This window comes from Phalacrocorax aristotelis, chromosome 1 (genome assembly GCF_949628215.1).
Source record: "Phalacrocorax aristotelis chromosome 1, bGulAri2.1, whole genome shotgun sequence".
Taxonomy (NCBI): Eukaryota; Metazoa; Chordata; class Aves; order Suliformes; family Phalacrocoracidae; genus Phalacrocorax; species Phalacrocorax aristotelis.
In genome coordinates this window covers 205,492,615-205,509,664 of record NC_134276.1, presented here as the reverse complement: position 1 = coordinate 205,509,664, position 17,050 = coordinate 205,492,615, and the positions used below count along the sequence as shown (strand labels likewise).

At 43.6% G+C, this 17,050-nt stretch overlaps 2 protein-coding genes across 4 annotated transcripts in view; one reads left to right on the top strand and one right to left on the bottom strand.

The window, feature by feature from the left end:
* The first annotated feature begins 336 nt into the window (after positions 1–336).
* TMEM60 (transmembrane protein 60) lies at positions 337–4,060 on the top strand. Of its 2 annotated transcripts, none has more exons than XM_075081460.1 (2): positions 337–475; positions 3,395–4,060. In XM_075081460.1, exon 2 carries the CDS (start codon positions 3,437–3,439, stop codon positions 3,839–3,841), a length of 405 nt encoding a protein of 134 aa, XP_074937561.1. In that variant the 5' UTR covers positions 337–475; positions 3,395–3,436; the 3' UTR covers positions 3,842–4,060. The 2 variants fall into 2 exon arrangements, with proteins under 2 accessions (XP_074937561.1, XP_074937562.1); XM_075081461.1 differs by lacking the exon at positions 337–475 and adding an exon at positions 1,088–1,190.
* A 5,643-nt stretch (positions 4,061–9,703) lies between these two features.
* The window catches only part of RSBN1L (round spermatid basic protein 1 like), a 52,833-nt gene continuing 45,486 nt past the window's right edge, over positions 9,704–17,050 (bottom strand). For both annotated transcript variants that reach the window (XM_075081457.1, XM_075081458.1), the window contains 2 exons: positions 14,238–14,346; positions 9,704–14,155 (listed from right to left, as the gene is read on the bottom strand). In XM_075081457.1, the coding sequence (XP_074937558.1) occupies positions 13,499–14,155; positions 14,238–14,346 (766 nt within the window). In that variant the 3' untranslated portion in view covers positions 9,704–13,498. The remainder of the gene's footprint in view (positions 14,156–14,237; positions 14,347–17,050) is intronic.

Sequence of the window (17,050 nt, the reverse complement as noted above, 5' to 3'; positions counted from 1 at the left end):
GAAGAGGCCAAGGCGCGACTGGCGGCGGCGCTGTCTAACGAGAGCGGGAGGGGGGGTGGGGCTGTGCTTGACGGACAGTTCCCAGGACAGAGGCGGGGCTGGTGTGACAGGCAGCCCCTCGCACGAATTGGCGGCAAAGACAATGGGTGGGGGGGGCGCCCAAGGGCTAACGGCTGCCAGGTGGGCTGGCAGACCTTGATGGGCGTCGCTACGACCGACTAACTGCGGGGGGAAGTCGGGGATTAACTTGAGCGACGCGGCTGCTACCCAGTGACAGGGAGGCGCGGTAGGACGTGTGTCCGCGCCGCCCAATAGCTGGGCGGGGAAGGTGGTAGCTGCCTGTGGCGGAGCGGGCGGGGAGGGCCCGGCCCCTCAGCGCCGGGCGGGAGGGCGATGCGCCGGCGCCCCGGGGCCGGGCGAGGGCTGCGGGTCCCTGCGAGGGTGGCGGCGGCGCGGGGCGGCCCGCGGCCGGGCGGTAGGTGGGGAGGGAGAGGGCTCTCACTTCAGGCTCCCGCGCCGGGCCCGGAAAGGGCCGCCGCCGCGGCAGGGAAAGCGGGGCGGCGGGGGAGGCCGGCTCGGCCGAGTGGGGACCGGGGAGGGTGGGGGCAAGAGCGGGGCGGTGGGGAGGCCGGGCGGGGGGCGAGGGCAGCGCCGTAGCCGCTGGGCTGGGCCGGCCGGGGCCGGAGGCAGCCCTCTGAGGGCGGCGAGAGGCTGCGGAGCCGGCGCCCTCGGCCCGTGTGCCGACGGCCCCCGTCCCTCTGAATAGTTCTGAATTGATTTTCTTTTTCCAGCCTAATGCAGCACTCGGGGGCTCTCTTTCGCTGGAAAGCAGTAAAACAAGCGCTCCGGTTAAGGGGACGTTGTTGTTTGACTGTACGCTTTTAAATCTGCCCAGAGCGCCTGAGGGTGGAACGCCCCGGGGCAAGGGAGCGGCCGAGCGCCCAGCCTGGGCTCCGCGCGGGCCGCCTGACGCCGGGTTTTAAAACGGGGCTGCCGGAGCGTTTCTTCCTGGGTGCGCCGTCACACTCGCACCTCTGAGTCGGCTTCGGAACGTCATTTAATCAAGCTAGAGTTCTGTTTCACTTGGTTTTAGTATCGTATCGTCATCTGAACTTTGTTAGGCAACGATCGACGTTTAAATCTAAATGTATAGATCAATGTTACCTTTAATACTGAGCCAAATAGCATGTGTAAGCTTCCTTTTTTTTTTTTTTTCCTTCTAAACAGCACGTAAGTAGCTGTCATAGCATTCTAATTATGTAGCTCACCCGACCAAGGTCAATAATGTCTACTTAGATAGTGTTTCTCATTACTGAAAATTTTGCCTTCCCACTAATTAGATGAGTCCTATAAGGAGTTGAGAGCTTTTTTACTACTATTATTACACTCTGCCTTTGACATTCCTCCAGTGCTTCTACGGAAGAGCTAGTTCAGACTTGGACCATATCTGCATCCTTTTTCCAGCGTTAACCATCTTGTTGCAATAGCTTGCCTCTACCAGAGAATCTGATGATGATCTTTCTTTCCTAATGAGAGATGGGCAAGTGCTCCATGTAATCAAACCCTTCATCCTTACATCAGCTGTATCCCCAGCTGTCAGTCTTTAAAATTTGGTGCCTTCCTTTACTTGGACTATAGGACTACAAGATCTCAGAAGTACTTGGATTTTCTTGAGTTTTCATCAAAAAAAGCATCTAAAATTGAATGGAGCCTTGCAGTCCTGCCTACTCCTGCAGTTACATCTCTTAATTAGATAAAAGAAAGGCAGTGTAAGGTCCCATGCTCAGTTTTCTGCCTGTGCTTTTTAAAATTGTTACAAAGTGGTTCTGAACGCTTGGGAAAACTGAAAATCTTTTCATCAAGTGAGCAACTTCAAACTGAGTAGCCCGATCTAATACATCTTCAGTAGCTTTCCATTTCCTCCAGGACGATTCATAGCACCTTCCTCGAGTATTTGATAACCTGATACTTGTAACAGTGTTGAATTCCTTTCTTCCTTTCAGGCCTGAGTTTCCAGCGTGTTTCTTTGGTTTCTGCTTTCTCTAGCTTGCTAAGAAGAGATTCTCCTTCTTGTAGTATCTGTGGCATTGATTTTTAGAACTCATTTTCAAAAACATTCTCATTAAAGGAATGTTGAGACTTCAGATCGCTACTCTTCACTTTAGCCACAGACTTGCACTTGAGAACATTGGGAATGTTTTCAAAATACTGGAGATACTTCAGGCAGCTCATAGTAATTGTTCTGTAAACCTCTGCACCTGCCAGCTGGTTTAGGTATGTGTCTGTAAGGAGAAAGGAGCAATGCTATCTAAACCTCCTCCAATTGTTTGTCTGCTTAGCAATTAGCTCTTAGGTTGAAGGTCGCTGCTAAGCTTCACCCCTTCCCGAAGGAGGGCTCTCAGTTTCATCCTGCCAGTAACCAGCTTTCACCAGACCCTTTGGTGATCCGAGCAGAACTGAGACATGAAAAAGCAAACTACAAATACTCTATTTTAAACTTACTCTTTTTTTTTTTTTTGCTAGTTCAGCTCAAGTTGCTGGCCTGCTCTGGATCATACAAGGGAAGGGGTGCACTGACAGTAACTCCAATGTAAATTATTTTTGACTAAACTGGATATTTTCCATAAGAGGAATCCCACCGCTGTCCACTCAGTCAAATTTGGAATATGAAAACTAACTTTTATGACTGTAGTGGCAGATGTACGTGTCCCTGTTTTTCTTCTGTCATGGCTACACAGAATTTTAAATGTACCACCAAGCCAATGAACCTGAATAGTGTTCCTGGCAGCCAGTGTCTGTGTTCTTTAGCTACCTACCAGAAAGCAAACATTATCCAGAGCTTTTAGTTTTAAAATTACTGCTTGACAGAAAGTGGTAGTTGTGCTTACCAGCTCACTTTCAGCCTGGGTCATCTCAGCTGCAGCTCTGCAGACTATGGGATCTTTCAGATGGTTTGTTACTTGGGCTTGTTAGTCAGTTTACATTTTACTGTGATTGTTTTGTTAGACAGAACTGCTTGGTTTATTTTCAAGTGTTAACTGTGAGAGCCTCAGTACTGGAGGAAAATGGGTCTAAACATACTCTTAACATACAAAAATCCCTAAATGAGTCTGAGGGCTAGTTTAGGATTAAAGCATAATTTTTTTCACAGAAGAAATTTAGATTAAGGCAGTTTCCACAGCTGGCTTAAGGCACTTGAATAGCGGGCAGGAGGAAAACAGAGTGCTTCACTGAGGGTGGTAGCTATAAAAGAAATGCTAGGAAACGGTACGTAGGTGCGGTTAGAAGGGGTGGGAAAGAAAGAACAAGAGCTGAGCCGCCTTTAAGGGGATATGCTGAATGGCTATGCAGTGACGTTTTTTGATGCCTTCCCCCCCTCTTCTGTTTCTGTTAGGTTGTTGCTGGCAGTGACAGGCTTCCTCTCCAAGCTGTTTAAATGAGAATGTCCCTGGCGCAAAGAGTACTACTGACATGGCTTTTTACGTTACTTTTCCTGATAATGCTGGTGCTGAAGTTGGATGAGAAAGCCCCATGGAACTGGTTTCTCATTTTTATTCCGGTCTGGATATTTGATACTATTCTTCTAGTTATGTTAATTGTGAAAATGGCTGGACGTTGCAAGTCTGGCTTTGACCCTCGCAATGGCTCCCAAAACATCAAGAAAAAAGCCTGGTATCTCATTGCAATGCTGCTTAAGTTAGCCTTCTGCCTTGCCCTCTGTGCGAAACTGCAACGATTTACTACAATGAAACTAGCCTATGTGTTTATCCCTCTGTGGGCCTTGCTTATTGGGGGTATGGTTGAACTTGGATATAATATCTTCTACGTACGAAGAGACTAAGCTCTGAGAAGTGGTTTTCAGTGCTAAGGGTGGTACCAAAGTACTGTATTATTATAGTTCTGCCACAAACTTCATCTCCAAAGTAGAATGCCAAGTAAGAAATCAGACTGGAGACTTTATCTAAACCAGGCTGAAGACTGGAAGTAGACTTGTTCCATTTTTTTTAATTCTAAAACTGTCACATATGCCCTTGTAAATAAAAGTATTTGTTCAACATAAGCTGTTCTAATATGATTATTGTTATTTGTTACATGGAATAAGATGCAGGCAGAAGATCTTGAAGGAACCACAGATGTTCTACCCCTGAGTGTTCAGCACATTGGGCAGTCCTTGGAAAGAGCATTTAAGATTTCTACTACTTCTGCTGTCACTTGACAAATAACCAGTTAACAGTAATTTCTGTAAAGGGCTAAATTTGATTTAAGAATCGGTACAATCAATAGCTGCCAAGTAAGAGCAAAAACAGAAGAAAGTGACTCAGCCTTTTCTTTTTGACACTGAGAATCCACTTCCACTCTCAGGGTTTAAAAATAAGTACTTTTTTTGAGCTGCTGAAACAGACACTGACCAGTCTGTTCACCAAGGGGAAAAAAGTTTGTAGCTGAACTGTGCCAGCAGTCTGAGATCCAGAGAAGAGGGAGACAATGGTGATGAGCTTTGCAAGGGAGAAATCAGAAGTGAAGACTGATGCCGGGGGCGAGTGCTGTAATGTCTTTGTACCTGTGGGCAGTGGACAAGGAAAATGTTTTCTAACACCCTAGTACATTAAATCTCTGGGGGTGAAGCCTTGGCTTTGTGGAGGACTGGCAGCTCAGATGTGAGTAAATGACCCTGATTTCAAGTAACAAATGCAGTGAAGGGGATTTGTGGGAAGAGCTGGAACCATAAGCATATTTATGGACTGAATGTGTTCTTACAGGAGCTATGGTAACACCAAATTCAAATGTTAGTGTTGTCTAGGACATTAATAACACATGTGCTGAAGATACTGATGCATTTCCAGTTCCTAGGTACAAAAGAATGGTGAATGAGAAGAGCCCAGGAAAAGCAATCTAAGGCAATGGGTGACTAGATCAAAGTGTCTCACAAATAGAACTTTAATTATGTACATCCAGCTGTCCTTAAAAAAAAAAAAAACAAACCTCCTTCCTGAAGCATTTGGATTGTCTCTTGCTGTTCAGTCACACAGATGGGGGCATAAACACATGGGAACCATGTCAGAGACTGCTGAAAGGGCTTGACCTAAGAAAAGAGCCTGTTCCAGTCTAAGGCAATGGATCTCAGTTCAGAACATCAGGTAACAAATGATCTTTAAAAAGAATTTCAGTCATGTTTGCTGCAGGGTGGTTGACATCCTACCTTGCTAAAGGAGAAACCAAGGAATGACAAAAACTCTGGTTATTAGCTGTTAAAAATGCAAACTATTTAGAACACCTTTATTACATTAAAAATAATGTATCAGCTTTCACAAAGCAAATCTGTGTACTCGGCCCCAGGTGATAAGCATCACATAGTTTATGGGGAGCTGTACTACCATTTAGAAATCTCCTTCCCCTTCAGTGCTTATCAGGAACAGTTTTTTTGGAGGTGTGTATTCACACCTGACTGAGTTCTGAACACTTCATGGAAGGACCTTGCTGTGTTTGAGAGATTTTTTGCCTGCTCATACAAGGCTCCCGTGAAGAATGGGCTTCCTTCTCTGCCTTTGGGACTTTTTAAGTTAAAATGGCGCTTTTGATGAGGAGGGGGGAGAACATCCGTCTCCATACATGCTCGTGGGCCTGCTGCATATAGGAGACGTGAGAGTGACCATGACATTTACATGCTCTATTTAAGTATACGTGTGTGTGTGTGTATGTGGTATAGAGCATATGCTTGATTTGTACATCCAGTTTAGATCTCTCTAGCAGTTCTTCAGTGGTCAAATGGAAACTAGGGTCACTGAGCTTTGCAGGATGCAATATTTCAGGTATGGCCTGTGGCACACAAGCTAGACCTCGTGGAATTTTTATCAGATGTTTTAAAAATTTAGGGCAAAAAAGAAAGTGGCTGAAGACCTACCTCCAAGTAAGGTAAACTTTTATGAACCCCTTAACAAACATTGCCACAAATACCTAACAAGCATTTAAGCACTTTAGACACGACAAACAGATACATGCACCCACACTCATCCCTGTTCGGTAAGTTATGTTGTGGCACTGAGCATAAAACGCAGTGCCCAGAGTCTGTCCCCATCTGGCAATTATCACAGAATAAAAAGCAAAAAAGCCTTGTTCAAGCGATGCCAAAAGAGCCCACACTGCTTAGCAGAGCAGCGCAGCTTTCTCAGCCCAGCTGATGATGCTAATGGATCATTATAACTTAACACAACAAATGATGGGAGAATAAGAACGAGCCTCATTAGGACTTGGTGTGTTATTAGCACGATGGGCCACAAATGGTGACTCTGCCCCCTTAATAAACCCCTTCTATTCTACAGATGCAACAATTATCTGGAAGTTTGGCATCTCTAATTCACTAGACTTAAACACAGTTGTTCCAAATCTTCTCTTAATTAATTAAATTCAATAGTAAAAGACCAAAAATTGCAGGGTTTGAGGTTTTGTTTTGGTGTTTGTTTTCTTTTTTGGTGTGTGTTCTTTTTTTTTTTTAAAGGTTTACAAACCTTGAAATAAATGACAGCAATCCCTTTTGACTTTGTATTTTGTATCAGGTTTAACTGACCTAAACTGTGCCAACACCTTTGTACACATGGTCTTGCTTTTTGGTGATACCAGAACTTCGTTCAAAAGGGTTTACGATACAAGGTACGCTGTAGCCAGCTCCAGAAGCTGTTGCACGAGTTGCCTCTCTTCATAATTACCCTGTTCTCAAAGGCGCCCTTCACCGCTTCGACATGGAGTGAGGTCTCCTCACACCCTTTCTTGAATTTACAGACCGATCAACTGATCTTCATTAAATAGAACTAAATGAGTGAAAGGCGGCGTTGAAGCAGCTGGCAGGGAAAAGGGGAAGTCGATGCCGAGATGGCCCGTACCGATCTGTGAGAAACGGGCAGAAGGAAATGACGATGCAGGGACGCGGCGCACTACAGCACACCTCACCCGAGGCTCCTGCAGCAGCTAACGCGGGGCACGGAGGGGAGAAGGTCGCCTTCAGCGGCTCTGTTGTAAAATGCAATTCAGAAGCTTGCTGTTCTGAAATGAAACTGGAAGTATTTATTGTATATTGATGATACATACGTTACATAGGGAGAAATTATATGTATTGTATATGGAGATCTATATTCTCCATCATTTATTTCTCTTTGAATCATTTACACAAGCCTGAACACTTCAGCGTGCACTGTAGGTGAGTACCTGTGTTCCTCTGATTAAGGGAAGCAATGCACGTGTGTGGAACGTGATGAAGCTAGGGTCTTCAGTAGCCCATTCATACTGCTGTTCGTGGTTTGTCACCATTTTAGAGCAGCGCCCAGTTTTCTGCTCTTTCTATGCTTGAAAAATACAACCGTGTGACATCCCCACCTCCAACAAACTTCAACCTGAGTGCTCCGCGGGCGCGTGTACCCGGCGTCCCAAATGCACTGCTAGGCATGGGGGCAGTATTAAAAAATAAGCTAGCACATAAGCTAGCCTAAGTTACACAGTGGTTTAAGAGATGGAAGCACCAGTATTTTCTGACCTATCTCACAGTAGTACAGAAACAAAATCCTAGAGCAACCTCATGGAAATTTGCCCATTTGCCCAGTTTAAAAGCTGGGTGACACAAAGGTACTGATGGAAGTTAAATTTATGAGGCTCCAGGAACTGAGAACTCTAACAGCATTAGGCGTTACTTATTTTAACACCATTGTATTTTGGGAACAAAGAAAGCTGCTTTTCAGTAATAACACTCCTGAGTAACTGTGTCCTCAGAATTGAGTTCTTTGAATTCATTAGCATGGAAAGCATAGCGCTGCCGTGTCCCACATCACACTTTTTTTTTTTTTTTTTCTAGTTGACGTACAAATAACTACGCCAAGTTGGAAAAAGTGTTTGTACCTTTTCATTGTACCTTTATTTGTTTAAGGTTTGGATGGATTTAGTCTCCCATATGAGCCTGGCCTACCTGAACAGCCCTGGGTATCAGCTAGCTGCTGAAAAGCACCAGCTTTGTGGACTAAGGCAATTTAAGGAGTGGAGTGGGACCACTACAGTGCTACTCAATATTAATTCGACATTTTCTCCTTGTTCTTGTACTGAAGTTGGATAAAGAGTAGAAAAATCTGCAACTTGGTAACACTCTTTCCTTTGGTCTGCCGTTTCTAATAAAACCCTCACCACAAGCAGGCAAATGTAGGAAGAGTCCACATACAGCGCAGAATGACAGTGTAAGAGCCAGAAACAGGAGAAATGAGAACCCGAGCTAATTTTATCTGTGGTTTTATCTCAGTGTTCCTGTTGAAGTTCATAAAGAAATCGCTGCTAAAAGATGTTTTGTATCTAAAATTTCATCTCTGAGATTAACAAAAGCTCTCAACTGCATCGATTAGACAGGTAAGAACCTGAGCGTTACTGCATGCTTCAGGTGTAGCTTTAGCAGTCTTGACTTTTGTACCATTACTCTTATACACACAGGTCTAATTCTCAGGGATTATTTCTTCTTGAGACACTTACAGAACAGCTTTCTCGGCTAACTGCCCTATTTTGTCTCTGTACAAGCAGATAAAAGAGCTGCCATAGAAAGCACAGCCCTGGGAACACAGACCTAAGCTCTACCGAACATTGCACTTTCATTCAGGTGGTGCGGAAATTAATTGGTAAGAGAAAACATAATATCAGAAGTTATTGAAAAATAAAACTTGATAAAAATAGAAGTTTAAACTGCTGTTTTAATCAACGATTGTATCAGATTATCATAACTGTACACCAAATATTAAAGGACTATTTAGGACTAACGCCCTCATCAGTAGGCTTATCTACCAGCATGACCAGAACACGAGAAGCTCAGTGTTTAGCTGGGACTCAAGTACAGGACAGCTCCAAAGCAGAGGAAATATTAGCAACATAGCACAGAGAAAAAACAGTGGTTAGAATATAATACACTAAATTTGCCAAGTCAGTATCCCTGATGATTCTAATAGAAATAGCAACCTGGACATTGTGAAGTTAATCGCTGCTTCTGAACAGAGCACAAAATAATCTGCATTTCTAAGAAAAATGAAATGAGTGGCTGATGATAAGCGTCCCAGATTTTCCCACATATGCTGCAGACTCGGTGGGATCTGCACAAAGTCTCGGTATCAGCTATTATACAGTTCGTAAAGTGCATTTCATCCGCTTGAGAAAGTAACACAACACCAGTTGAACACAGCGACTCACAATCAAAGAACACATTCTCAGCAGCGTCATTCACAGCGAAGCGCAGGTCAGCAAACGCGAGTCCCTCGCAACCCGTATACATTCACGGTCAGGTAGCAGGCGCCGGCCTGCCTACAGGCAAGCGTCGCTACCTACCCGACCACTAGGAAACACGGATACAGTTACACCTGAGAAGCCTGCACAGTTCTCTTCTCCCTCGGTCAGAATCAGTACAGTTCTCATCCTAGCAGGGTCAGGTGGTAGTCTGCTATCTCACAACACATCACTTTGCCAATGAGCATGGAGAAAACATGGATTTATTTCAATCAATTCAGCATCCTTATTCACACGCGGATACGAGCAGACAGTCATTTTGATCAGTGAACACCAGTCCTGTGGTCCTTGACAGACTTATTCAATTTTCCAAATGGTTTGGATCAGTTTCACAGCATTCTACGATTTTATGTTTCCATTTCCTACATCATTTGCAATGCCAACTAATTTACTGCGCACATGTATATCTGGTTAAAAATCAATTTTATTTATCACCAAGGAATTCTTTCACAGATGAATACTTAAATCATCACCCTCTGAAATAATACTTTATTTCTAATACTAAATAGAATTAATATTTCAGTTAAAGTAGTATTGAAATATTCACTATAGTAACAAGGAAGGAAAAATCTGCATGCTAGCAGTACCTGTAATGAAAATGCTGTTTCAGAGTCAATTCGCAGGCATTTGGAGGGCTGGGGGATGACACAACACTGCGTAACACTTGTATGTAACACATGAAGTCAGTTGCCAGTGAAATGCAAAAGATCCACTAATTTAATTAAAAAAAAAAAAATGTAGCTACCATGTTGAAAGCTATTGGCGGTGACAGTAACAATGCAATGCTTTGCTACCCACAGATACGGTACCAGTGTCTAGGAAAACATGTCTGAATTTCTGCACATCACGTCATTAAGTGGAGCACCGCTGCAAACGCACGGACGCCGATACCACTGCAGTGCGGGCGACAGGCCTTGAGCAGATTTTTCCAATCTGCAGAAGAACAAGGGCCAAGAGAGACAACTAAAACACTGGAGATTTCAGCCGAAATAACAGAAAGATTTATATATCACTGAAATCCAGGAAGGGGGCGGGGAGCAATAAGCAAAGACTAGATCCAGTACATCAGAAGGCATGAAAGATTTATTGCTGAAGCAAAAGTCTGAATACGAAGTTGTATGCGGCAGGAATAAAGGTTATAGCACAGACCACATGAAACCAAAGCGAGACCTTTGTCAGACTAACGAACAATTTGGGAGCTGAAGTTCTCAGAAAAGACACTCCCCTCTTAAAGAGCAACCACATCAAAAGGAATACACCGCAGGCAGAGGACAACAGCTTTTTTTTTTTTTCTTTTTCTTTAAAAAAAGCACAGCAAGAGGCATATGCTAATACAGCCAGTCGCTCAGCCTGCTCCCACCTTTGAATGCAAAGGGAGTTCTGATTGCCGGGATTGCCCGTGGCTTTCCTCATATTCTGTCTAAAAAGGAGAATCTAGTCTATCTCAAAAATCAAGAATAAAGGATGCATAAAAGTTGCAAAAACTGCCATTTACTTTTAATCTCTAACATCCTGAAAGTGATTAAAAAAAAAAAAAAAGAAAAAATAGGTCGAAGATGGAAGCAGTTTAGAAGACCTACCTGAGCAGAACTTCGAGGCCACATCAGCCAAGACCACTGAGCAGGTCTTCAAAAGGAAGCAAAGTTCTACTCTTAAGTATAAAGTCATGTTTGCTAAACCATCTTCTAAGATTTATTTTTTCAGTCTGGACAGGGTCTATGGTGCAGAAAGTTGTTTGCTGTCAGGGGGGATGCATACACTTTACTAAAATCTGGCAAATTTAGAAAAAACTACTTGAACCAGAATGAACGATCAGCACACAAGCACCAGCACACAAATAAGATGATTTTTTTTCTACATACACTAAATAGGGGGTTTTAATTTTTTTTTTAATTTTTTTTTTAAAGCAGTATCTGGCAAGGCTGGTTTTGATAAAGCTGGAGCCTTTCGCTAACCCGCTCAGAAAGCTGCATGCTTGGTGCAAACTAACACCTGCAGCTCTTCTCTTTTACTGCTCTCCAAGGGCTGGCACCGAGAAGGGGGTAGAAGGCTCCATAGTTGTGTACGGATGTTCATAAAGCCAAAGAGATTACGGGTGGAAGTTTCCAGATAATCCAGAAAACACAAAGGTAGCAGAGACCACGCTTCTGTCAGGAAGGCTCAAATTCTTACATGAACTGATTACTTTTTCAAATCAGAACCTGCTAGAGTAGTAACTTACCACGTCACACATGAATCATTTGCTCAAGGTGTGAGGGGAAAGCAAGATCCCTGAGGGTGCCAAACTGGTAGGAATCTCTTAGTCAGCATGAAAGAAAATAGCAGTAAGACTTGAGGACATGTTAGCCACATCCAAGAGATTCATGTTTCTATTGCTCCTCTAATACATCATTATGGCTATATAGGAGTAACATTTAGCAATTCAAATACTGATTTAATTAATAATTCCTTGACAGACCTATTTTAAATTTAAACAAATCAGGGCACTCATCCATTAGGTGGCTGATTTTAGTGCCAAGTACGCAGTAACATTTTGAATTTTAAAAACCTATAAGCAAAAAATGTTTTCAACAGAAGGGCCTTGGGTAACCAAATTAGACATCACCTGCAAATCACATTGTCCTATTGCTACAAATGAAGCCAAAGTGATCACTAAGTGCATCAAAAGGTTATAAACTGGGGAGGTATGGATGTACAGCTCTCAGAAAGTTATAGGGAAAAATAAAAATAAAAATCCCAAACAAAAACTCAGCAACACAGAGGGCTTCGGAAATAACACCAGACCTAGGCTCTTAAGTTTTAAATACTTAATTGAAGGACAGGCTGTACGGCAGTTTACTGCTATCTGTATCTGTAGCTACCTGAAAAAAAAAATATCATTCAGATGTGTTTGAACTATACAGCAATATGTTACACAAAGAATTAAATAAGTTAAATGACAGAGTTTTTGCCATCACCACACCAGATGCTACCTAGCCTTGAAATCCTCTTCCCTCAGAACACAGCTTCAGAGAATTCAGGCGTTCCATAGGCAGAGAGAGAGGAGAACGGTTAACTTGGATACCACTCTTATTTTCTTAATGAAACAACTCTTGCTTCTGAAGTGGGACTTGTGAGGAATCTTCCTACTAGACACACTGGCAAGTATCTTTGTTGCCTGGCACTGTCAAGTACAGGGAGCAATTCAAATCCAGATGTGTCTCAGTGAATTACAGGTCACTGCTAAAGCTGAGGCCTTTATAGCTTGGTAAGTAACCACTTAAATAGCCTTTGTTTAAATTTTAGTCAGATAACTGATTTAAGTCAAGGGGGTGGTTGCTGCTGCTGTTTTTAATGTGAAATGGAACTGTCTTCACTGTGGCTTGAGCAGGGGGAAGAGGCAAGCACAGAGGGGAGCTTGCTCCTTCGCACCAGCTCATCCAGAGAGATGCGTGCAGTTACGGGAGCCCCCGGGGTGCCCAGCCGCCCTCCACGGCAGGGCAAGCTTAGCCTCTCAGTTCCACCTCAGCATCTGACAGCAGGAGTAGGGCAGGGCCCTCAGTGAGCAACTGTAAGGAATCCTGCGCAGGGAGGACCGATTTCACATCCTGACTAATCCTGATTTACAAAGAATGCCTCAGCTCACTACAGCTCCTCACCCCACAACGGCGTAAGGGCATCCTATGTCTTAGTGCAGGTAGAAACATAACCATGTAGAGAGGCAGTTTAACTGAATTATTTTTTGCAGACCCAAAAATAAAACCAATCTGTTATTATGAACCTTTATTAAGTGGCTCACATTTCAGTATAAATCACACTAAAAAGATTTTTAAAAAAGATATTTACACTACAGCGCTGACACATTTAAAATGAAAAAATTGGTATAAATAAGCTCTATGGAAAAGCCTGGAATTGTCAAAAAGAATTCTGGCTCATCTTACAAAAAATATATATGTTAAATGTCAGCTCTACTCTAAAACCTACAACTCAAAATTATTTAAAGACTTCTTTATGTTAAACCTGCAGTGTTTACAGTGCATCTGGCCCTAAGTGCTTTGATACTTCACAGTTATGGACAGGCACTGAGGAATGTTACAAAGCTACATAACTATTTCTGTAACAGATGTGAAGGCAAGTCACAAACTTACCTCACAGAATTTATGAATCTTTACATTATTACATCATTAAATTTAAAAAGGAATTTAAAACCGTATATACAAATTTAGCACAAAAAATCATCCTCTCTTTGTCCATGCAGTTTCGGGTATGATGAACTATGTTGTCTTGTATCATCTGGATGTACGTGACCTCCAGGGCATAACTTGCCTTGTAAGTCCTTGGTGCCAGGTTCACATTTAGAATCCACTTCCAACTTAAATGCCGTCAATTCAATGTGATCCAACCTAGTCTGAACGTTCTGGGCCCCGACATCATTGGCTGCCGCTATCTTTTCAGTAAGATCAACATTCATGGGCTCTTCTTTTATTCGGTGAGATGCAATAGGTTCGTGTTTTATCGGCAGAAATTCCTGCTGCAGATACTTTGTCTGCAGAGCATCTGAAAATTTGGTGTCTTCGGAGGTATTTTTGCTCATTGTACAAATTCCACTGTCAGTCTGAAGTCCGATAACCGAAGACTTGAGGTCTGCAGAGGTCTCTGCTTCAACAGTACTTGTATTTTGAGAAAGTTCTTCCTCTGAATGATACAGCTTGAGCCTGATGTGCCAAGCCAAACTGCACACAGCTGAAACTGTTTTGAACTGGTGCACAACATTCCTTGGGATAAAATAAATGTCATTATCGAATAACTGAATTCTGGCATATCGAATGCCTTCCCTTCGCAGCTGATTAAGTTTTGCATCATCAACCCACTGGACACACTGGAGGAAGAAAGAGAAAAAGGGTGAAAACTCTCATTTAGGACTCAGAGGACAAATGATCAAGAGATCGCAGCTTACTTACCTGTGAGAGTGGAGGCTCATGCAAATCTAACTGCATTCGCTGAACTACCTCCAAGAAGTCTTCAGCATGAAAACAAATTACATCTTTGGTTATACGAGGCTGCTCAGACCTGCAGAAGAGTGAGAATTGCACAGTCAGAGGCTGGAACTTAACATGCTATGCAGAATAATAGAGAAAAAATCTGCAAGCAAGGATAAAGCCAATGATAAAAAAAGGATAAAGATGAAAACCAATTACATCTTTGTTTATACAAGACTCCTCAGACCTGCAGAAGAGTGAGAATTGCACGGTCAGAGGCTGAAACTTAACATGCTACTCAGAATAATAGAGAAAATCTGCAAGCAAGGATAAAGCCAATGATAAAAAAAAGCAACAATTCTAATGTAACCTAAATTTTGAAGAAAAAACGTTGACTAAAATGGCTAATTCTCAAACACAATCTCATTAAAGTGGTTAAATGAATTAACCACAATTTCTTTACAAATGGCAGTAAAAGCAGCAGTGAAAGAGCAACAAAACTATTTTTATTTTTAATTGACCTCTGCCTGCCTTGATGCTGGAAGACAGATGCCCCAGCTACATTGGGCTTACACTGTCAACACTCTACTATGATACATCTGTCAGGTACCTCCAAGTATGCAGCAGTCTGACTAGTACTATGGCAAACTCTGGTGACAAGTGGTGTCCCTCAGGGGTCCATATTGGGACCAGTACTGTTTAGTATCTTCATCAATGACTTAGACAGCAATACCATGTGCACCCTCAGCAAGTCTGCAGACAACACCAAGCTGAGCGGTGCAGTTGATACACCAGAAGGACGGGATGTCATCCAGAGAGACCTGGACAAGCTGGAGAGACAAGCCTGTGAGAACCTCATGAGGTTCAACAAGGCCAAGTGCAAGGTCCTGCACATGGGTCGGGGCAACCCCTGATACCAATACAGGCTGTGGGATGAAGGGAATGAGAGCAGCCCTGCAGAGAAGGACTTGGGGGTACTGGTGGATGAAAAGCTGGACATGAGCCAGCAATGTGTGCTTGCAGCCCGGAAAGCCAACCATACCCTGGGCTGCATCACAAGAAGCGGGGCCAGCAGGTCGAGGGAGGTGATTCTGCCCCTCTGCTCCGCTCTGGTGAGACCCCACTGCAGTGCTGCGTCCGGCTCTGGGGTCCTCAGCACAAGAAGGACATGGAGCTGTTGGAGCGGGTCCAGAGGAGGCCACAAAAATGATCAGAGGGCTGGAGCACCTCTCCTATGAGGACAGGCTGAGCGAGTTGGGGTTGTCCAGCCTGGAAAAGAGAAGGCTGCAGGGAGACCTGATTGCAGCCTTTCAGTACTGAAAATGGGACTATAGGAAAGATGGGGACAACCTCTTTGGCAAGGCCTGTTCTGACAGGACAAGGATTAATGGTTTTAAACTAAAGGAGGGTAGATTTAGACTGGATAAAAGGAAGAAACTTTTACGATGAGGGTGGTGAAACACTGGGACAGGTTGCCCAGAGAGGTGGCAGATGCCCATCCCTGGAAACATTTAAGGTCAGGTTGGACGGGGCTCCGAGCAACCTGATCTAGTTGGAGATGTCCCTGCTCAGTGCAGGGGGGGTTGGATTAGATGGCCTCTAAAGGTCCCTTCCAACCCAAACCATTCTATGATTCTATGAAACATCACTTAGTATCTGAGCTTTAAGCACCTTGTCCAGAGTTAGTAGGGAAGCTGAATCTACATCAAGTTGCCACAATGCTACTAAGCACAAACTACTGGCATCCTCCACAGAACACCCCTTAAAAATACAGTCCTATTTATGCTCACTAGAGAGCTGCAGAAGAGCAAAATCTGAAGTAGGTTTGTCTCCGTATTCAAACTATCAGGAGAATTCACCTCTTGTCCCACAACATATCCTGCAAAGAAACACACCATTTATATAATTCTTCTAGAGACATTAACCAGAAATAGCTAACAAAAGGCAAAGCCAGCTACAATTCTTACCACTTTTCTGATCTAAAAGCCAAACACAGTTCTTCAATGGTAACATAAAACTAAGTTCTGTGTTTGCTTTTGAGGGACATTTGGTTTTTAAAAGGGTTTTTTAAGATGCATGGTGATACGAAGACTTCATTCACACAGGATAAAACTCACACTGGAGTAGTTTTGCAAGGAAAATATATCAGCTAGAAAGACCCCGGTTGATGACTTTCTTCCTTCGTTCCCCTGTGGAGCCCTGCCAGTGCTGAGAGGAGTGAGCACCCTTCCCCGCAGCGGGCTGCTATGCGCTGTTCCTGCACAGGCTGGGTCCAGGCACTGCCAAGAGGAACCACGGGCAGAACCACGAACACAAGGGTGTCCTCCTGCCTCTGACACCTGCCAGCAGGCCTGGCCTCTGCCACCCCCCCCGGCAGCCACCCCCTCCACCCCACTCCAGCCACCTCCACCGGGGTCGATTTGCTGGGGCCTGGGGAAGGAGCTGGCAGAGCAAAACAGTTTGATATGTTTCAGAATTTACTGAATGGATGTTCCAGCACTTTTTAAAAAGCAAGATAGTAACCAATCTTCTTATTTATATATGTATATGGCTTTATTTACATACTAAGAAGCAGGCAATGATGTACAGTTTATTGGGCTTTTTAAACAGATGAGGCATGTTTATTTTATTTAGGTCATGATCTCAATAAAGAAAAACCAAACTACAGTTATGAGGCTATTTTCAGGGGGGGAAAAATCCCAGATCAACTACTGAAAGTACACTAGGGAGAATTTTCAGACAGTGTATTTTACTTCCAATATTGCAAAGATGAAAATGTCTCTCTATTTTGGTCC

Bases quoted from the DNA above. Each gene is read 5' to 3' on its own strand.
- TMEM60 (XM_075081460.1), top strand. From the start codon at position 3,437: ATGAGAATGTCCCTGGCGCAAAGAGTACTACTGACATGGCTTTTTACG.